The 22,917-nt window shown below is 44.6% G+C and overlaps 1 protein-coding gene across 5 annotated transcripts in view; it reads right to left on the reverse strand.

The window, feature by feature from the left end:
• Positions 1 to 222: 222 nt before the first annotated feature.
• Positions 223 to 22,917, reverse strand: part of LOC126543110 (A disintegrin and metalloproteinase with thrombospondin motifs like) — an 88,029-nt gene continuing 65,334 nt past the window's right edge. For all 5 annotated transcript variants that reach the window (XM_055062241.2, XM_055062239.2, XM_055062237.2 and 2 more), the window contains 6 exons: positions 18,116 to 18,165; positions 17,174 to 17,282; positions 9,131 to 9,301; positions 8,113 to 8,263; positions 7,894 to 8,016; positions 223 to 381 (listed from right to left, as the gene is read on the reverse strand). In XM_055062241.2, the coding sequence (XP_054918216.1) occupies positions 322 to 381; positions 7,894 to 8,016; positions 8,113 to 8,263; positions 9,131 to 9,301; positions 17,174 to 17,282; positions 18,116 to 18,165 (664 nt within the window). In that variant the 3' untranslated portion in view covers positions 223 to 321. The remainder of the gene's footprint in view (positions 382 to 7,893; positions 8,017 to 8,112; positions 8,264 to 9,130; positions 9,302 to 17,173; positions 17,283 to 18,115; positions 18,166 to 22,917) is intronic.

Below are 22,917 nucleotides of genomic sequence, written 5' to 3' on the forward strand. Positions count from 1 at the left end.
AATATAAACATGAAAGATTGAGACAAATGAGAAGAAAGTTTTGCACGTTACTACAGCCGAAATTAAATGATGTGATGATGCAAATTTCTGCGTACCACAAACTTTGGCAAAAGTCGTGACAAAAATGCATGACGCACAATGAGTGGTGATTCTGAATCATAAACGTTAGGTGTACAATAATCCAGCTTTTTCCTTCAATTTGATGAGCGTGTGAGTAGAACAGACTTTCATCATAATTTTATTACCTGCCACATTAGTAATGGCATGTGACGAAAAGCAATGTTATATAGTAGATATATCTTTTTTTTATTTTTCCTCCTGTTAAGTTCTCGGTCGACGTTTCCTTCTTCTGTCTGGGACGCAGTCTCCATTTATACATATCTGAAGGAAAAAATGGGAGCACCGCTAAGAAACAATTTGAGCATGAAGCATAACAGGAAAAAAAATACACGCCCAACATGGTATCTCCGTGCCTAAGGCGCAGAGACACATGAAATCCCATGTTTGATCCCGGTAGCAACAGCCGCATTGCGACGGGGGCAGAATGCAAACACGCTCGCGCACCATGTTTTGGGTGCACGTCCAAGAGCCCCGGCTGATCAAAATGAATCTTGCGCCACCCACGCGGCGAGCTGCATACCTCACTGTGCAATTTCGGGACGGTAAACCCCATAACTGAAATTTTCCTTTTAGACCAATGTCATTGCAAGGCACCCTATCACGAGGCTCACGCACACAGCACAGCGTTTTTTTTTTTTTTTTTTTAATGAGAAACGCGTAACCTTGCGTGCTTTCCCAGAAGCATCTTGTTTGCGAGAGCCGCTGTGAGTTCTGCAATGAAAGACGATGCTGGCACAAAGGGTGTCGAGTGGGCCCATTGTAAACGTGTAAAAGATACATATGCTGCTTCTGTAGTGCACTTGTCTACACAGGCGGATTCTGCTCTTTTCACAGACACTGATTAGACGGCAGAAGCGGGTGACGGCACCATATCGCAATGGCCTAGGTGGACAGTGGGACAAGTAAGTCCCACATTTTTTTGCCATATCAAATGCTGGCCAGCGTTCACATTTCATTTTTGTGAATACGTGTTCAAGGACTTATTCGTAATGTTTTAGGCACAGAGCGTTCTGTCCCTTTGTTTTTCTTTTTTCGTGAAAGAGGTAATCTGCAGGATATCCAATGTTTCGTAAAATAATGATGATGATGATGATGATGATGTACGGGATTTTAAAGCGTGAAGGCCCGGGATGGCCCAAGAGCACCAAGAAATGGTGTGGGGAAGTCAATGACGCGGTGAATGACAGGTTTGAGGTGTATTGAGGCTGTATGGAGGCCTAAAATGTTCTACGTAAAATACGTAAAATACATATTTATTAAAATAATTTCAAGATCGAGAGACGGGAATGATGACTACAAAATATTTTAAAATTAAATAACAGAAAAAATTTCGCCGACTCCAGCAGCCCTGCCGCCTCACTGAGACCCTTGGGCACAAGGGCCTGGAGGAGCGTGCTCTGTAGAACAGCACGCCCGCACAAATACCCTCTAGATATAAGGAGAACTACGCATCTCTTAGGCTAATAACATGCAGCAAAATATCATTTAAAAAGTTAAGCATTGCGCCTTGGCTTCAAACAAAGGCCCTGGGCCAAGAAACAATGTCGGATGTCAGAGGACATGTTGTTTGTGTACCAAAGGAAAGTGCCGTCGTTGCTTCTGATTCCATGCACACCAGCAAGACGTGTAGTACGGTTAGCCTTTCCCCACATGTGCCACAGAGAGGAGGTTCAGCGCCGGTCAAAAGATACAAATGTGTACCATATGTGTGTCCTATTCTAAACCCGCAAAAGCGAACATCGTGCTGTCGTGAATTTAAGTATGGCCAATTCTCTAAGAGCACTTTATCTACAAGCTAGTTGCCCTCTATATACCTGTGTCCAGGTTCCCAACATATTAAAACCCGTTGGTTAGATGCATACGTATTGAAAAGAAATGAATACAGGTCATGATTACAGGATTTTTATGTTTGCGTAGCGATTATAAAGTTTTGACCACACTTAAAGAATCTATGAATGTAATGGTCTTTGGTAGCTTTGGGTTCTTAATATGTTTAGTAGCCGATAGTACTGCATAGGTCTCTGCCATGAAGATGCTCGTTTTATGGTATAGAACGTCCGATTCCGAAAATGATGGGCCCACAGACGCGTAAGAGCCCGCGACTTTGATGCGTCTGCGTAAAACTTGGGGCAGGCGTACATCGACTGAAGCTCTCAACAATGCATAGGTATGTCCACATCTGGAGCGTGTTTTGTTGCAGATATAAATTATATGTCACGACCAACAAGTTGCCATTGCCATGGCGGTAACAGCTTCGCTGGCGCCATTAGCAGAGTTTCAAGAACTCAAATACCCACTTCCTCACTGACTTTTTTTTAAACGGAGTGAGAAGGGCTCTCTTACTGCAGGTAGGTTGTGAAAAAGGGTGGCGCTAGTCATATCATTCACAGCTGAATAGGAGGGGTGCTCATTGTTTGAGTGCACTTTCTGATAATACAAGAAACTGGAGTATCTCTGCAGATGGAGCGAGCACTCATTTGATTCACTGTAGAGGTTTTCTTTAGGCTATGTCCTAAAGGCACGGGACGCCAGGCAGTTACCTAGATGGTGAACAGGGTCCAGTATCTCTAGGACTCTAGGAGTGGCAGACTGATACGCAGTAGCCCCACAGTTTAAGCGTATGCATATAAGGCTTTGTATAGATTCATGAGGCAATTCTCACTGCCCTATGTGGTTTGAGATAGAATTTTATATATATTCATTATTTTGACATTTATTCTTGAGGTATTTTGTGTGTGGAATGAAGCTTAGTTTAGAGTCTAAAATGATGCGTAAAAATGTTTGTTCGTTGTTCATAGGCAATACCTGTCCATGCAGCTCTATATCAGGAGCCGCAAGTAGGCCTCTCTTTCTTGGAAATAGGGCGCAGGAGCTTTTAAGAGGATTTCAGTGGAATCCATTCGCAAATGCTCATTTTGGCACTTTATTGAGGCCAAGCTGAATCTGTCGCTCACAGCCTGCGAGGTTACAGGACCTGAATCCCGTCTTCACGTCCTCAACGTAAGTAGAATAAAACACTTCATGGAATGTATGCACGTAGAGAAATCATTTTTACTATAGAGAGGGTGCGACTAAGTACGGCACCCTGTGGTACACCAGTTTTCTGAATAAATCGCCTGCACAAGACATCGCCAACTCTAGCACGGAATGTAGGTTTCGAAAGGTAACTTTCGATCATGTTAGGTATATTACCACAAATTCCCACTTCCGAGAGGTCTCTCAAAATTCTGTAGTGCCAGGTCGTTTCATATGCTTTTTCGATGTAAAGCAACACGGCCAGAAAAAATTGCTTCTGGACGAAAGCGTAGAGGATGCATGCCTTTATGCAAGCGAGGTGAACGATTGTAGAACGGCCTTCGTTACAACTACATCGATATGGGTCAAGCAAGTAGTTTGATGAAAAACGTAATAGCCGACGATTAATAATCTTCTCAAATAACTTGAAGAGGCAGTTCGTTAGTGCTATGGGCGGGTAACTTGAAACTAAGGACGGATTTTTTCCGTATCTCAAGATAGGTACTACAATAGCTCCTTTCCATGAAATTGTAATGCACCCTCTTGCTCAGATGGTATTGAACAGGCACAATTGTGCTATTTGTGTGTCAGGATGAAGATGTTTAATCATTGTGTGCATCCCTCTATCAGGACCTGGGGCAGAGTCCATACGGTTGCTCAAGGAAGCTTTGAGCTCGGTAGTGCTAAATGGTAGGTTAGTTATAGGGTTCACGGCGGCTATGTTTACGGCTCAGCGCCGTATTTTCTGCCATTGCTTTATGTTTTAGGAATGCCTCTGAATAATTTACCGGATGCGTTAACCTGGTCTTCAAGGCCATCGCCTTGATCATCCACTAATGGCAATTCGTATGGTTTCTGACCTGATAATATTCGTAGCCTATTCCATAATTATTCTATACTATTCGTATTCGCAGCCTATTCCATACTATTCCATACTATTCCTGCGTGTAAGAGTTTATACTGGTGATGTATTTTCCCAACTCTCTTTGTTAACACTACGTCGCGTTTGCCTGCCTTGCGACTTCACGCGCGTAAAATTTAAAAGATTTTCTGCGGTTGGGGACCTTCATAGCAAGCCGCAAGCTCTATATTCTCTTTTTACGAGCAACCCCACAATCTTTATTCCACCAAGGTACACGCCACTTTTAGGAGGCCCAATTTTTTGTGGTATGCACTCGAATGCGATACCAATTACAAAAGCGGTAAATAAGGTGACCGCACTGTTGATGTTACAACCATTGAGATCCTTTCGAGTCGTGCGTGTCATTTGTTGAAATTTTTCCTAGGCCGCACATTCTAGGAGTGCACATTTTTGAGCTAGTTGGTTCGTTGCCTCAAATGAAAGCATAGCGCTGGATTGACACGGACAAGAACGAGGACAGGGCGTGTGCTATCTATCAACTATCTATCAGCTATGAACTGATACATAGCGCACGTCCTGTCGTCTTTCTTGTCCGTGTTATGCCAAAGTTATGACTTCGATTGACGCGGATTCGTTTCCTTCGAGGGATCTGTGTTAAATAATTATGTTGTTCTGATGTTTTATGTCAGATGGGAAGGGCATGAATGCCACATAGACTTTTAATTATACTCCATCCCAGGCGCGGTAGAAGTGAGGCAGAGCAGATGGCTAGGTCTATAGGAGATTAACTACTGTGCGTTACATTGTAAAACGTCAGTTAAATTTTATTGTATCGGCATGTACCCGTGCTCAAGAGGAACTGCTCTACCATGCGGCCCTCGTGTCACACCGCAACTCTCCCCAAATCGAGATGTGTGCATTAAGACCACCGAGCAAAATAAATGGCTGTGGGAACCAGTCTACTAAATATTGCAACGCTATCCTATTGAGTCTAAAGTTAGAAGGGATATATATCTAGAAAATGTTTACTAATTTTTTTATGGTAACACGAATGACGACTGCATCAAGTGGAGTCAACTGTGCGCGTGCTATAGTAGTTACTCCGACGATTGCAACGCCGCCTGATGAGACTAGGTCGTCACCGCGGTCTTTACCGTATATAGCACATTGGTTTAATAAATTATTGTGTACTGATTTTAAATGTGTTTCCTTAATACAGAGTACTTTAGGATGGAATTTTTATTAATTCTCTAATGTCATCTCGGTTACGCATGAGACCTGTAGCATTCCACTGGAGTATCTGCGCCGCCATTATAACATATTAATAATAATAATAATGCAAGAGTACGCGCTATACCAGGATTCTCGCAGTTAAGTGGCATTTTCATTCCCGGCACCTGTCATCCTGGGTTGTTCCTTCACGGCACACTGAGCAAAGCAGCGCCAGTCCTTCGACACCAGCTGTCTGAAAGGGGCTAGGGTTGTATCCATCACCTCCTGGGAGGCAGTGGATCAGCACACTAGACGGGAATAGACGTGTGTATTAATAATCCCCTCGCGAAGAGAGGCCTTTAGGGTCATTCAGTCACTAGGCTGCCGGCCCTTCGATGGTTGCAGAGCGGCAGCTGCCGCATCCGCCATGAAGACGGCAGGCGGAGCCACCGGCCCCACGTGGGAGGTCCGAGCGGTCACCATAGACCATTGTGACACTGCCCCCTTGTGTGCCACGTCCGCTTAAGTAGTGTGCTGCACAATTGAGAAGCGATTTCGTGCTTCCTTAAACAAAGCGTTTTCTTTTTATTTCAGTGTTATCGCTTTTTCCTTTTGCCATGCAGGGCAAGAACGTTAGTAAGAAGTGTGCCCAGAATCGCAATTTACACAGTGGGTTGGCTTGTCACAGTCATCTGCAGCGTGATCATGATCGCCGCATTTTGCACAAGTGCCGTCCTCGAGAGCTCCGAGATCCATAGCAGCGCCATGGATTCGGTGTGCATGCTCTGATAGGAATGTTTGTGTAACCGGTTTCTACATTCTCTGGTAGTCTGCTAGTTCCTAGATTAAGGATAAGGCGCTTTGTCGGTATTTCTTAGTCGCCACGGAGTATCTTATTTCTTTAAGCATCAATAACCCTGTGCTCTTTCCAGCCCTCAATTAGTTCTGTTCCACTAAGGTTGACGAAGTCGTCCTCTGAGACTACGCCACAGACGGTGCTCATTGACTTATGCTCGGTGATAGCCTGTGGAATATCACCGAATGTCAGAAGGCTGCTCAGTTTGTCAAGTTGGTTTTTGTGGCACAGTTGCAAGGGCAAGTAACCGCTCATATTTTTGTTACTTTGTAGCCAGGTCCAAGCTTCTCCGTTAGACACTTTGCCACAAGAAAAGGTACGATTATTTCGGCTGGTTGTGAAAGGCGATCACTGTATATGACGTGGAATCGGGGAAATGGGTCATTGCTTCGGCTTAGGAAGTCAAAAGTTGCATCGGTGTGCCCTCTTTTCTGAGGGTGATAAGGAAGGGGGGGAGCATTTGTCATAACAGTCTAGCTTTGTTCGTCAGTGATGGTAGCCGTCCACCGCGGAGCCCAACATCATCATCATCATCATCATCCTGGTTATGCCCACTGCAGGGCAAAGGCCTCTCCCATACTTCTCCAATTACCCCGGTCATGTACTAATTGTGGCCATGTTGTCCCTGCAAACTTCTTAATCTCATCCACCCACCTAACTTTGTGCCGCCCTCTGCTTCGCTTTCCTTCCCTTGGAATCCATTCCGTAACTCTTAATGACCATCGGTTATCTTCCCTCCTCATTACGTGTCCTGCCCATGCCCATTTCTTTTTCTTGATTTCAACTAAGATATCATTAACTCGCGTTTGTTCCCTCACCCAAACGTGGAGCCCAACAAGGGGGCGATAAAAGGCGGGAAGGTAACCTGCAGGCGCCAGCTATGCATCGCCGCTATAACCTAATATAGGCAAGATTGGATATAATACACAATGTTAACATTTGACACCTGAAAAGTCAGAAGGGAGGAGAAGGGAATAGTAGACCGGAAAGATATAAAAGTAAGAGCGATATGAGAAGGTTGGAGAGGTGGACAGGAAAAGGCGACTGCCGATTTCCCCCGGGTGGGTCTGTCTGGAAGTGCCGTCTACGTGAAGCAGAGGCCAATGAGGTGTGTTGCCCCCGCCGGGGGGCCTAAAAGGTACGAACACCTGGCTTCTGCTGAACCCCTACGATCCTCCTTTTCAAGACGCGGTTAAGCCGGCTACTCGGGTACGTGCATCAGTACGTGGTGTCTCAACACACCAAACGCTTGCTGACGCAGACACTCCTGCGAGGGTTTACCCCAGTGGAAACCTAGGAGTGGAATTTGAATAGTAAATGCCCTAAAGAAATAAAATGTTTAATTCAGGATGAAGAAAAAGATTTTTTTGGAGAACCCGATGCCGTGTCACAGGTCGGGCACGGCAACACCCTTCCATGTACAGCAAAGAAAAGCACAGCACATACCACATACTGCAGACTAAACTATTTTACAGCTACAGCAAAAAATATATATATGCAACTCGGCTTCGTCATTGTGGCTACTGGCTTGCCTGACTGCTTTCTGACGACGCAAAACACGCACATGGCAAAACAAGTATCGCATACACCAATGCACATATCGCTTCCTTTCCATTCCATTTATGTTTGTTCAATGTGAATTTCATTATGAAGCTGTTGCATTATTAACAAAAGCCTCAGTAGGAATTACAAGATAAAGTGGGTTTTCAAAATGCGCATGTGATCCCTACTAACAGCAGAAATCGTAAGAACTTTGCTTAAAAAAAGTTCGCCAACTTCACTATGAAACTTTCAATCCGAAAACAGTGATCACAGGTTTTGTTCGTACACTTTTGTTCTGGTGTCCGCAAGGGCTGCCGTCTATAAGGTACATAGGCCAGCGATGATCAGCTCCTCCATACTGGTCCCCCGGTACAAAGCAATAAACCAAGCAGTTCCTAGACCCCATGCTCTGCAAAGAGAAAATGAAGGCAGCCATTAACGGTAGCTACTTCCACGTCTATTTGCCAAGAAAAAGTTTTTTTTTTAAATACAGATGCACACGCACTCTCATATAGTGAGTTCTGTAGAGGTCAGGGTACGTAAGACGGCATTGCACATCTCTGTTCAAAAATTCCCCAGGTAGTCTGGCACGGTTCTTCCAGTTCAGGGGCATTACCTTGGAATCGTTCGTATGCAAACACCAGCCCTCATATGCCCTGCAACAAAAAATGTTTGCCATGAGAAGTAGATAATGTCTCTTCATTATAATTGCACGCGCAGATTTTATAGCACGCAGCGCGGAGTTCATAGTGGCCGTCAGTACAAATGTAGAAATTTGTACTTGAAATCTATTTCGTGCACTTTATTTTGAGAACAGTAAATTCCTGTTGAGGTGAATCCGGTTAAGGTAATTTTCTTCATGTGAAATGCGCAATGCTTTATTCTGTTTACTATAGACCCAGTACAACATGAACCACTAATTCAATAAATCTGAACTCTCTCAGCCGCCATTGGCTCCTGCTACCCTGATCAGCGAGAGTATTGGATTGGTAAATATGGAAAACAATTTTTCCACTTGCACGAGAAGGAAATGGCGTTTCTGTGGACATCAACAGCTACGCCAACGTCATAGTTGACGTGAAAAAAATGGACGACTAGCACAGTTGACAAACTTTTATAGGACGTACTCGCGGTGCTTCGCAGGATCATACTTGTGGTGAGGAGACTGTCCAGGAATCAAAGGGCGTACATTTTTTTTTCCAAACACAAATTTCCCTTCTTCTTGCAGCTAGCACAATTGACAGGTTTCGCGATTGACCAATTTGTGGTCAATCTCCGAGACAGTAACCTTCAATGATACCGTATATATGCAATAGACACTAATTCATGATTACTTTGCGTCCATCATCTTCCTACAGCGCATCCAGCTATTAAAGAAAACGCTGCATTAACAGACGACGCATTGGTTGCAGTAGGCCAGTGAGTCAATAAGTCGGCAACGACAAAGAGGTTTTGGCGCTCATATATAGTCGAGCGCAATTCCATTTTATCCCATTTGCGTAATATCCTATGGGGCCACATACCATGACATCTGGGCCATATCGTACTTGCAGCAAGAAGAGAACTTCATACTTCTGCTGTCTTCTTCCATATAGCTCATAATGTAGCCGTCCTCCCATGGACATCCTAAAGAGTTAGGTACAAATGTTTTCGCAACACCTGGCGCAGACGTACCGTCGTGTGAGCACCCCAACCTGCAATTTTTCAAAGAAAATAATTAGATGCGGAAAATTTTATATAAATTTAATGATGAAAATATTGTTTTTTCAAATGTTTCATTGTGATCTAATCGCATATAATATACGTAACTTAGGCCGATAGTGTTTATTCTTAACATCATTGATATAAACAATATTTCTAAAGATGCCTACCTTAAAGTATGCGCAGATGACATGAGTCTTCTTTAAATCACGCGAGATAAACAGCCTTTCGGCCATCTGCAATAAACCACTAGGGCGAATGGAGCAGCTCTGCAAAACTGAATACTGCAAACGCTAAACCTATTCTTTTCACCCCGCCAGAGAGACATATCATTGAAGAACAAAAACTAGTTTGTTTCTGAAAGTACAGAACTAGAATGGAAACTTAAAACTTTGAGAGTTGTCTTTAATTAATCATTGACCTGGAATGGCCATGCAAAGCTTCTTGCCACCTGTCTAGCTAAAGCTTGCGGGGTGCTCTGTTTAGACAGGGGTATATCGTACTACCTAATTTCAACCACATTTTAACACCCTATTTTCCGCTTACTTACCATAATGCCACCTACTGTGGGTACTACTACGAAAGCAAGCTTACTAATGTTGACTCTGCTCCCTAAGAAGGCGGTTCACCATATAGCTATTGCCAAGTACGATGCCTGTATGCAAGAGCTGTGTACCACTTGTCAACCTTGCTATAATATTTCAAGCATATCTCCGATGCAACATGCGTAGTCTTTTTGCACTCACGTAACCTTACAGTGCCCAGACTGGTTTCATATGACATCAGAGAAAAACAAACGCGGCTGTTACCTTTCTCACGTGCCAAATATAGATTCAGCAGACCATAATTTCGTGTACCAAGCTTGCTAAACAAAATTGCAAGAGGTGGCACTAATAGAGAGACAAATTCTAAAATACACCAGAACAATATATAAACACTGTACTTTAAACCATCAAGCATGCTCAACGTGTTCCATAAAAGTATATCATAAACAGCTGCCGGAATTTTTTCAATTTTTTTATTTCGACTTTTACAAACATAGGTTCGTTTGCACATGCATTTGTGAGTGTTTTATTGTATGCACTTGTGTGGCTTTACCATTTTTTGTATCTCTGAAACAACCTTGTTTTAGCTTTACTACAGCACATTTTATTTACATATAAGGTAACACTCATTATGAAGGTAATATATGTTTTGTTTTGCATACTAAGATATTGGTGTATCTTTATTATAGGTAAATGTACACTATTCGTAAATTTTCTTTCGGGATATCATCATGCGAAACTCTCTTATAAATGTAATTTTTCTTTGTATTTTCTTGTGCTGAGGAATGGGTAAAGTCTAGAATTATTGCAATGTTTTATATTTGTGTCCGTGCATGAGGTGACGCTGTTCGAAAAAATTTAAGTATTTTGTAATTCATATGTGCCATCGCTATGTTTGATCATATGCATTTTGTATGCTCTCTCGCCGTTATATTTTTTAATGTATTTTCTTTGTATAATATGAGGCATGCACACAAAATAACTGCGCATTTATGCAATGCATCTGCATGCGTGTGTTTCAATGCCAGGGATAGGGGCCAAGAACCTTTGTCAAGCTGCTACATAGCAGCTTTTTGTCCTTGTCATCTCATTTGTTAGCTTGTGATGCAGTAATGAATGCGAATTACAGTTATTCTAAATTACCACATTCCCACGCTTAACGAATTATTCATGCCCATCACCACGTATGTGTCTGCCAAATATGTTCATGCGAAAATAGTTGAGGATATGTTTTCCTGAGCAAATAAATGATACAGAATATTCTCCAGTAGCCCATACGTTGTTCCCCCTTCCACACTTAGCTTTTCCAGTCACAAGTCATACACTCTGCGCTTGTGAACGTTGCACACTGGGGAAGTTATGGTGCTATTTTGTGTATATGTGTATTTCATGTCATCGTTGTTTATGTATTTCGAGCTATCCCCAAATTTGAACTTTGAACATTTGCGTTAAGTTTTTCAGGCATTCAGAAATCTATTGTTTCAAAGCTTAATTAATACACAACCATTAGTGCGTCTTTATCAATTGATTTGCAGTTAGCGAGAATTTTATAGTTTCTTGCAGCCTCTACAATAGACCTAAGTCTTATTAATTCTCCTGGGAAAAACATGAAACGGGCTACCTATTCTTAAGATATTTACCCAATATGCCTTAGCATACATTTGTACACATCTGGCCTGAATCCAGACATATGCACGGGAGCACCCAGTCACTTTCAGGTTGTTTTCAAGCGCTTCTCGTGAGGCGGAACCCCTACTGCTGCTGAAAAATGAATTATTGATTCGGAAATTGATAGATTGTTTTGCTTATTGACGGAACTTTCCAGACAATTTTCCCAAACGCGACAGGTGAATTTAGTAACACTGAACACTTCGCGGTTGTACAATTTAAGCGTTCAGGATGCTCACTTCACTAGCCCCGCCGCAGCATTCATTTTCTACTACTTTCCCTGAATTGCTTGAAAATACGAGGTTCCCATGTCTTTGGCAAAGTAGCATCCGGTTTCAGAGCCTATGAATTCTGCAGGAGTTTCGTCGGCAGCCCTTGCGTGATGTGCACCTTTCACAAAAGTCGGAAGTGTATTATTCTCGAAGGGTAAACATATAATGAAGGTAGAAAGATTCATCAAACCCCCGCTGGCCTCAGCTTATTTATGTGCAAAGCCTACTCATAAGCAGATTTCTACCTTCAGCCTGTTGAACACCTACCACGTGAAAAGCGTTTTCGACCTTGTGCTGCCCCGGCTATGTTTTATAAGATCCTGACATGTCTTTCCATGTCCACTTGGAACAACCAGTCAGCTAGTCAAATACTACCCGCTTTTCGCCTTCGTTTCCTTAAATAAATCAGTGAAGTTGAGTTTTCTTTTAGAAGGGATGGATCAGTGGTGTACGAAGGTGTGCGGGCACGGAGATTTGCAGGCTAAAATCTTACCACCGCCGCCACCAAAGACGACACGCTTCGAAGGACTTAACCACCACGTGACGACTGTAGGCCTCACCCCGCTTATGAAAGCCAAGATTTGGCCGGCCAGGCCAGTTTCTAACTGTAGGACAGCCCTGGGCACTGCCGCAGGTAGAAAGATTCGCTTTTCTAGAGTGTTTGCAGTGCCACAATCGCGTTTACAAGCATCTTGAGGTCTGGAGAGTCTCAGTACATGTGGCGAACAATAGGGAAGGCAAGGGCGGGGGGAGGGGGGGGTCTTCATTTTGGCCTGTTGAGTACTCCATTCTGGGAGATTGTGACTGACTTGCATTGTTTTGAGCCTCAAGTGATCGGCGCTTCAACGTTGGCATGTAAGTTCACGACTTCTTGAGCACAACTTCAGTGAGCGCAAAGCTGCTTCGGGCTTTCTGAACGAGCACTTGTGCACCTCTTGAGAGATGTTTTCTGGGATCGTCTTTTGTTATTTCTTGCGCCAAGCAACAGATGCCTGATCCATCCCACGATATAGATTTCTCGGCAAAGGATAGACATACTCAGTTGGACTGCATCAGAACAGCAGGAATGCGTTAGCTCACTCGCCCACGTGGCCCTGCACCCAAACCTACGCTTCTTCTGTGACCCTCTTAAGAAGCGTTTTATTTCATTTTATTTATTGCTGCTTTAAATTGGGTGGGGGTGAATTTGCATTACACAATGCATGCTTGATGGAGTGCGCAGTCCTGGTTATTTTTGGTGCGGAGCATGGTATCTCCAGAGAGTCCATTGCGACAATACACGCATACAATATGTCGCCTAAAAGTAAACATGATTCACATCTGTTTAGCGCCATCTTCACTGCCTATAGTTCGAGCTAGTCAAAGGCGTGTGAATATACGTTCACAACTACGTGTCCATCCCAGGTTCGCACCGCCGCGAGCACTGCGACCTGTGACGTTTCTCTTCTTGTCATGTCAATGTGAACAACAACCCATTGCTGTGCGCCGCCCTGAGCCTTATTCTGCCTGAACGGATTTGCCTGTAACTATTGCCTGTCGTAAAGCCGAAGTTATTGCCATTCTTTCATTCATCGCATTGATATGGCCCTGGTTTCTAGCGTTTGTAGTTACTTCGAAGGTTGAGAGGTTCACACGCCGGTACAGTTGATCCTCGTGGATGTGGGTACGTTAGGTCACTCCGATGATCACGCGTAAGGCCTCCCTGTGCAAACATTGAAGTTTGGTGTTTTTACCCTTCGTCAGCTCATAGCAGCTGACACCATAACATGCCATAGGTGTTAATGTTACCATAACGTGCTTTCAAGGTGGCTATTTGTGCCACCGCTAGTGGTACTAAAGGGGCTTTGTTACTGTGCTCCTTGTTTAGGAATGAGGGCCGAAATAGCCTCAGTAGCCGCCCGATTACGGTGTTGGCGCCTCGAGTTCCTTGCAGAAGAGCCAAGAGGCCCACTGACATGGAAACTGCGGCGTGTTCGGTGGCACACAAACCAATACTGATTGATTTTCATTGAAGGACTTAGACAGCGCTCTCATAAGATCACTTTATAAGTGTGTCGACTGGCGTTCTGCCTTGCGGCTCGATGATTATACACCATCACACTAGACCGTCGTCATAATTTACATGGGAAATAGAAAAGCTGTGCGGTGACACCGAATTGTCGCGTTCCCTGAATCACTTGTTGACAGTTGCCTGAGAGTCTCGGGGATCATTTTCTGAAAAACATTGGTTATTTCCTTCACTTGTATATTTGGCGATTCGTTCTGCCTTTGCCATAGCAACCTGCCACGTTATTGTTGTGCGTGAAGATACTGCGTCCCGGTATCATCCTCAGATGGCCGATTCGGATTATGATGCTGCTGTGATGGTTCGCTTGGGGTGACGCTGATTGCCTGTTGCCCCGGGGTTATCTTGTTAGGCGGCTGTTTGTAAGAACTTAAGTTATTACATTTTCTACTCGTTGCTTCTTGTGGATGATTTCATTCTGGAATTTGTATATTGCGGGGTAGGCTTGTAGACCTCTTGTCATCTATTTCTCCTGCTGCGCACGCTGTCGTAGCGTTTCTTCCGTGCGCCTTAGCAGTCATCTGTGCTGTCACGTGCGTACCATCGAATGTGCTGCGGCCATCAACTTTCGCTTTTCTGAGGCATGCAGTGTCCGCATACCTCCTCGTTCGGCTTGTCATATTTCGCAAACAAAGTGCTACCGACGGAGATAGCTTCTTCCACGGTACACTGGAAAGAAAGCTGATCAACATCGGTTTCCAGGTGTCGGACTCGGAGCGAATCAGTGACCGCCAGCGTCCAGATTGAGTGCGACATCATCCATTGTCTGTCTTCGCTTTCGCCTTCTCCTCGAATGATTCGCGGCCTGGGCAGGTCACGCCTGGTGGTTCATGTCCAGCCTCATTACAATAATTGTAGTGCAGTCTTTTTCTCGCTGAAAAATTTCAAGGGCCACGTTTGTGCTGCTGCTTACCCCACTTGCCGCACATTCGTTGCTTGGGACAGACGTCCTGCTTTGACCTGCAGTGTGGCAGTGGCTGCATAAGAGCGTTCGCACTTTGTATAGGCATATACGCGCTTAGAACTACTTGATAGAGGATCGCCCTCGCTGATGTCGAGGTGCCGAGCGTGATTAATACAGTGCCTTTTTCCCCATCGGTCTCGTCGCTAGTATATTCGATATTTCAGAACTTCCTTGAGCATATGTGGCCTGTAGTTGGCTTCCACTCAATAGATGATACACCGCGTCTTATTTTTGGTCCACCGGTGATAAACAGTCCCTGCCGCGCTGCACCAGCTTTAGTCTCTCTTTTTAGGTGTTTGCACAAGTTCTGCTCATGTTGTCTATCATAGGTGGTCACACTGATCGTGTTACTATGTACGTTTGGCAATATGTTAAGTGCTCAACGTGATCCTTGCTTGGTGCTATGCCACGCAATCATCCGTGCGAGTGGGTTGCTCAGGAACATCGTTATGTGCTTACGTTCCTTCAGGCAGATTTTCAGCACGGCCCGTGTTGAATTTAGGCATTCCGACTACTCCAATGTCTGTTGAAGCTTTGACGGTTGCTACCTAGCTTGCGTTCGCACAGTGGACCCCTTCCCTTTTCGTTTTAGGGTGTAGCTAGACATAATGCCCAAAGGGCCTGCAGTCGCTCGACGTAGTCGTAGTTGAGTGTACAGTTGCGTCATCTCCCTCCTGTCTGTCGACGATGTTCGTTCGTTCATACCAGGTAGCCATGGGACGGAATTAACGTGCATTGGGTCATCGAGGTTGATGTGTCATCAAAGGTCCACCTGCAGGAATGGCACGGCAGTTGGCGCACAAGCAAGGTAATACCCTTAATTGTAGTTTGAAGTTAAAGATAGATTCGGAATGTTTTAGTAGGCCAACGGTCGTGCGCCGCCCCGGAAAGCCATAGTGGTCTCGGGCTTGCCGTAAGTGATCAATGACCATTTGGTTCAGGATGACGGAAAGCTCACGGAAGTAGTCGCAGCAGGACTTAGCAAAAGAAAGCTTTCTCAGTCGGGAGCGCCTCGACGTACATCTACTCTCAACAAATTCTGCACCGGAAGTCCTTCAATGTCTTCTAGCCAGGTTTTTCGTTGGGTAAATAAAATATTCCAATTGCAGCTAGAAATTCTTGCTTGTGAGGCAATAATATTCAAAATACACAATTTTCTACCCCGGGCAACATATGTAGAGGCGTTTAAATAAAGCTGAAACAAGCATTTAGCACACAACAGTGCTTGTACATGAGTATGTTTTCGGACTGAAAAAATCAGACTAGGCAGGTGAACCATCTCGCATCCTATCGCAGTCTATAAAACAGTTGGTATCGCAGAAATCATAATTTCAATTTATGTACTGGAATGGATGCAGCCGCAAGAGTTCATGTATTGTTCACAATTCTTAGAAGGCACCATGTGTAAAGCGGTGTTTGTTCACATGTTAACATGTGCACCCTGACATGTTCACGCTAAATGACTGCACTCGACGTCAAAGTCATGATTTATGTAGCTTAAGCGTCCCGTTTGGATTTATATGAAATCCAGCATGTCGCGAAGTCGTAACACGAGGCTAGGAAAGCTTAAAGGGCCCCTCATAATGTTTGGGGATTGCCGAAAGACAAGCATAGAGCGCAGATCTTGGCGTGGCAATTGTGTCTGCAAAGCAACAACGTGAGAACAGCGGAACTTACAAGCGAAACTCAGCGTGCCCTCCCAATCGAAGGAGGCCCGCTTTCAGCCATAGTTAAGGTCACACGCAGACATGCCTCTAGATAATAAACACTCGCTGTAGCGTCACCATTTCGCGCACATGACTTCTGCCACTCACCCAAAAGTATAACGGACAATACACCCATTGTAAGGCACCACGTGCAAAAAGAAAAAGCAAACAATAAATGGAGTAAGGGTTCCTCACGTAAACGTGGCCTGATCCCTCGGCTTAAGTACGGAAGACGGAACGGGAGGAATTTCGCTTACGGGTGCTAGTCAAGAGAAAGGAGTAGTGTCTATATTGGCAGTGGAAATCGCCTCCTGGCAGCATGACAACGCAACGATTTATGGTGTCCTATCTCCTGTACTCACAAAACAATTTGGCAATTTCTCTCGATAAGCCACTCCATAAACAAAGCTATACACTTTCCAGTGTCTGAAAAAAATTAAATGATGCCTCACGAAGGCCTTTTTTTCTAATAACGATGGTTTCATTTGGAGCCATTTGTAAAAAGTATAAAGTTCAATTATATATTACCTCAATATCTTTAAAAATTACCGACAGATTAGCGCGATATAAGCCTATATGAAACGGAAGGTGTAGGCACACCAAATTAAATCATAATAAAGCTCCAACGGGAGTGAGGCCACTTACGTGTGCGCCACTTCGTGCGCTGTGATGCGAATCCCTTTGTACGTGTGTGCCTTGTCTTCGCCAAGTTGCATCCGGTGGTCACTACAGACGGACGCCACAAATGCGTAGCCTACAAAAAGGAACAATTTTTTTATAGCGGAGCTTTGCACTCTACGTGAGAAATCTATCCATCCTGCATGCGACTGTCTACAAGAGCAGATGCGGAATGCGTACGGGTTTCCCAACGGAAACACTCCGCAACCTTGATCCTGGAGTAGCGGGGCTCTCGGTCATATGCCTTAGCCAATGCAGCCGCAGTCTGCTGTGCGCTGCGCTCCTCCTCACTTGCGCGTTTCTCTTGGTTGTATCATCGTGGAAGTAAACGATTACCTCAGATAATCGCATTTTGTAGCCAAACGCTGGCGTCCAACCTGGCTCTCGGCGCAAGCGCGAGAATGTCCTGCAACTGCGCCTGAAACATGTCATTTACGGCATATTTGTGTTTCGAAGGAACCTGCTCAGCAGTTCCAATTAACCCGGGGATCTTTCTTTCTCATGCCAGCTCCATTAAGTCTCGGTGCCGTTCACCTTACGTGCACCAATAGCACGGAATTTATTTTCGCGCTTGTGAATGCTCATCACCAACTTCGCCAGAGCAGCCGCATCAAAACAAATTTGCAGTTTTGGTGATAGTTTTATGATACGGTAAGCAAGTATTGCTTGCATGTTTTCCATTAAATAATCCTTTTTTATGAGAGCCATCCTCTTTTGGGTATATCTAGTGCAGTACGGTAGCAGTGACCTCAGAAGACGCGATTGCGAAATTTTCCATCCCATTCGAGCTTCTGCAGAATATGTAGGAGTGTTTGAGCTCTCGAGAATTTTGCTGGTGAATAGAAGTGATCCACTTATGCAAGCGCATCATCGAAATTTCTTTTTGCAAGACGGCATAATTATACTCACCCCCAAGACTCTCCTCTCTTCTATTACTGCCTAGTACAATCATGTCGTACCTGGCGGAAAAGAAAATACACGAAACAGTGACGGTACAGTAAATACAGGGAGGCGTTCAACTTCATTCGCTGCCCACCAAGGACATGTTATTTTTCTGCATATCGTTTGGAAAAAACCACAGCGCAAGGTCACAAAACATGAGAAAGTTGCACTGGAGACAATGAAGACATAAGCTATTGTCATAGGAAACGTGAGCGAGTGGCCTGCAGTATCACCTTCTTTTTCTCCGTCTGTGCATGTCGACTTGGTTTAAATTCTTTCGCTCAGTGTATTTAAATTCTTTGATGTTGTTTGGACACGCATCTCGGAACAGTCCCACATCACATGCACAGTATAAAAAGGTGTTGAGCCACAGCTCCCGTTCTCAAGAACCTGCAATTAAGCCCCGCAACTTGTTTGCTGCTACCTTTGTGGACGCAACGCTACGCTCACTGATCCATGTAGATACGTGGTAGGAGGCAGATGCAGCGTTTACCGCGCGGGTGTTAGCGAGTAAGCGAAACAAAAAATCCGTCAGCAGTCATCTCACCAGGAGTGTCGACATCGATGCGATGAACATTTAAGCAATGTAGCGACACAACGCAATGCCACCACGGTAAGGCGTCCTGCATGATTGGCCTATTGCATTGGGCCCCTCTCTCCCGCTTCCCTTGGGACATGTTGGGCCATCTAGCGGTACCATCTTGCAACCGCCCAGTGCCGGGTAAATTGTTGTGAATTCTTTATTAGCGAGAAAGCGGCTTAAAGACGCTAGATAGATAGCTAATAAATAGAAATCAAGCGGTTTAGGTAGGCTAAGATTGCTCATAGCATTAAAAGATGTGAGGAGGTGTTAGTGTATATGGCATCGAAATTGTAAAGGTGTACCTGGAAGTGTATTAAAGTGCATGTGGTGCATCAAAATAGCGCGTTAACAATCGCGTCAAAAAAAAAAACATCAAGCATATTTACAGACTTCACGACCGGCCTACCTCATCGCAATTTATACATCCACTCGTTTAGCTCTGTTTTACGTCAAACATACATTTGGCCAGATTGGCCTAACCGACGCTTGAGCAATTATTATGACATTTCACATAGGTTCATTCTGATCATGATACGCGCAGTTTGGTTACCGTGGTTGTGATTTCGTTCACAAAAGTTCAGCATGCTACGCACAGCAGCGATACTACGATGAGAGCGAGCAGGAAAGCGCGGCATTATATTTTCTTACGAGGAGACACATTTCGCTACTCTGTTTACAATGCCCGCCTACAGTGGGCCATCAGAAGTGTCTCGCGTTTAGCGATGGGCGATTATCAAAAGTCAATTTGGCCATGACGCCGGTCGTGTCGCTCGTATGAATGAAAAATGTTAAACAGGCCAAAGAACTTGAAGATTATATTTTAGTTTCGATACATTCTCATTGTTCTACTAGACTACCAGGCCAAACAAAATCACAAGGGTACTAATGTGATGGACAGGCTTCATGCGTTCTAGCAGGTTTTAGTATGGGCGCGTTGGTAAAGTGTCAGGACGTACAGGACTTCCCTGTTCGACAGACACGGAATCGGAAGAGTGCACGGTCGCTGACAGCCTCCAAATGGATGATATAAAAAAACTTTTTCAAATGACAATGTCTAAACAGTAAAAGGCGCGTAAAGTGTCCTTTCCTTCTTGAACTTAGTGTGCCCACACAGAGAAAAACTAAAGTTATAATAGATGCAGTGATAAATCAACGCAGAGACCATAACGCTGTGTCCAGCGCTACAAAGGCATATACTGTGTCCCTCGTTTAACGTTGCTGATATAATATTATGCATACAAAAAATTGCAGATACAATGCACCTATCGTAATCTATGTCAAGCGAAGCTTCAGTAGGGCGAATTAAGTACTGTGCAACTCAGTGTGATGTTACAATTAAACCTGTATAACTGGTCAGTTCTTGCAAGGTCGGTTTATCCACACTGAAGGTGGAAACTTTCATGCGATGCATTGTTTCTGTTTACGCACTACACCGTTCACAAACTATACCGAAATCCGGACACCAAATCAGGCTGATTTGTGAGGTTTGAGCCGACAGAAGGAAGACCATGAAACAACCATGAGAGCGTTATATCGGCATGACGACGGCTGTATGTGTTGATGACAGGACGACGCCATGATAACGTTGGAATGACGACAACGGCGTAACGACATTGAGCATACGACGCTGTGCTGACGACCGCATAACGACAATGGGATGTCGACGCTGAAATGACGCGAACGGGACGAAGACAATAGCATGACTTCGATTTAATGACGAAGAAGAAATGACGGCGGTAGAATGACGATGACGGTACGGCAACGAGAATGGGAATGCCAATTCTTTAAATGTGACAGTGACGTTAAGACGAAAGTGTCAGGACGAAGGCATGACAACAATGGGATGAAGATGCTGGAACGACGATGGCGATATCACAACAATGGGATGAAGATGGAATGAGTACGACGGAACTACCATATGATGGCATCGCGACGACCGTATGGCCATGAACGCATGATGAGAATGGCATGACTAAGGCATCATGACGATGTAATGACATATGCGTGATTACGGCGACGTGACGATGACGGCATAACCTCTGGAATGATGATAACAGAATTACCAAGACGAAATGATGACGGCGCGACAATGACGAGATGACGACAAAATGGCAACCAGTTGACGACGACCGAGTAGCGGCGGCGGAACAATGATGACGTCCTGACAGCGAATGAGTGATCACAACTAAAGGAGTGACCACGAAAGAACGATGACGACGACATGGTGACAACGGCGTGCTTGTTTTCCAGCTCACGTCCGCTCTCACGTACAGTAAGCGCCTCCCCGGGCCACAAGTGTTTGCGCTATATTAGCGGCCAGTTCGCACAATGTCCGGTACCAACCAAGCACACAAACCAGCGCCTTTGTACACCAACCGACCAGTACACCATACAGCAGCCAGCCACGTCAAACCCGGGACTGTAAGTAGAAACAGTTTTTCTTCATTAGGTATGTAATTAAAGATGATACAGCGTTCCAACTACAATGATCGCGTGCATCATTGTCAGTCTTCTGCTTCCTAGGTAAAATGCACTCGATGAGGTCCGTAGTGCGAAGGTGGCGATACCGCGATCATCCATCGCCATGTCATGAGCGCTGTTATGAAAAACAATATTATGCAAACTGAAACTATGCGCATGACGGCTCCGGATGTGGAAACAATGGCCAGAGTTTCATCATAAGGTTTGAGCTGCTACGGTCACGCACCCGGACGATAATTGTTTTGCCGCTTCCATAATTAGACCAGCGTTCCCCTGGCGTAATGGCTTTAGTCATGTTTTCCGTGATCATGAAAATTTTCATATGAGAGTATTTTGTCGTTCGTAGCAAAGGCACCGGTGCCCATTATCAAAGCAAACTTCCTAATTGTGAAACGCAGCGCAACCCCTCATGCAAAACCCTGTGTACCGAGCCCTCGAGGTAATTTAAATAATTAAATAAATAAATTTGAACACGGGCCAACAGAAGAAACACAAGGACGAGCGGCGACTCGCAACTGAAGCTTTATTGGAAGCACGGGAATGTATATGCATATGTTATTGAAAACCTGCGTTTAAAAAGCAAGTACAACAAACAGCGGCCCTGCCATAAACCTCTATCAACACATAGTGCAGAGAGTGCCAATTTCGCTGCTTTTCACAAGAAACGAAAACCTACTTCCCCAATTTTCAGCCTTGTTAAAGTTGATAAAAATAACTAATATCCAGAATACATGGGTATTGCTTCCAATACTTGATTAGGCCGTTGCGCTGGCTGATAACTGAACATTTATGCATTGGCATCACCATCCGACATATTCGTCTTACGTAGACCACGTTTAATGTCGTTCCTTCAGCACTCACATTTATTTAGCAACATGGCACTATTGGAACAGCATACCTAGCCCACGAGTAATTTGTGCTTTCGATGGCAATATTTCCAAAAATGTAAAGTGTTTATGAGAGGTGAATGTCTCCACGTCCGACTTTCTCTACTAAAGTTGCTTCACTATCAATCCCAACAGGCAAAGAGTTGACGGCGGGGTAGTGTCCGTGGACAAGGAATGTTCTAATGCGTGCAATTGGTAACATGAAAGCATCATGAGGCCACTGGAAGCGCCATGTTTGCAGTGCATATTTTTCACCGGAAGAGCGTCAAGCTCACCAATCGCTTGTGTCGACAGTTCGCTCGCCTTCAATACTGGCCCACTGTTGCCGGCTCGGCTCCTGAGAACGCTGCAGGTCAATATGGGATCTGGCTGTTCTATTTGGCGGGGCGTGTTGCCTTGCATTATTAAAGCGTCTGAGCGTGCTGACGCACTAAAATTCAAAGGCAGGCCGAAAGCCCACTTTTGAGAGTAGCTGAACCGTTAATTCTTCCTTTGTGAGAATGTCGTATGCCGTTAAAATACAGTTCCACTTTGACTGAGAAAAATAAAGTGTAGTGCTAATGGGCTCCATTTGTAGAGCGCGAAGCATGGAGCTGACTGTGGTGGAAGCTGTTGCTCCTGCAGAAATAAAAAGCAGGCAATGCCCTTTTTAACGTGCAAGCAACCCGCATCACACCGAGAAAGATAATTCTGTAGATTCTATATATACGTTGGGTTTCACAGTGGATGGAATGGCACTTCCACGTGAATAAAGCAAACCGGAGCATGGTGAAGCCAGACTATGATGGTTGTTCGTGGCTAAGATAATAAGGCAAAGA

This window comes from Dermacentor andersoni, chromosome 10, assembly GCF_023375885.2.
Source record: "Dermacentor andersoni chromosome 10, qqDerAnde1_hic_scaffold, whole genome shotgun sequence".
Taxonomy (NCBI): domain Eukaryota; kingdom Metazoa; phylum Arthropoda; class Arachnida; order Ixodida; family Ixodidae; genus Dermacentor; species Dermacentor andersoni.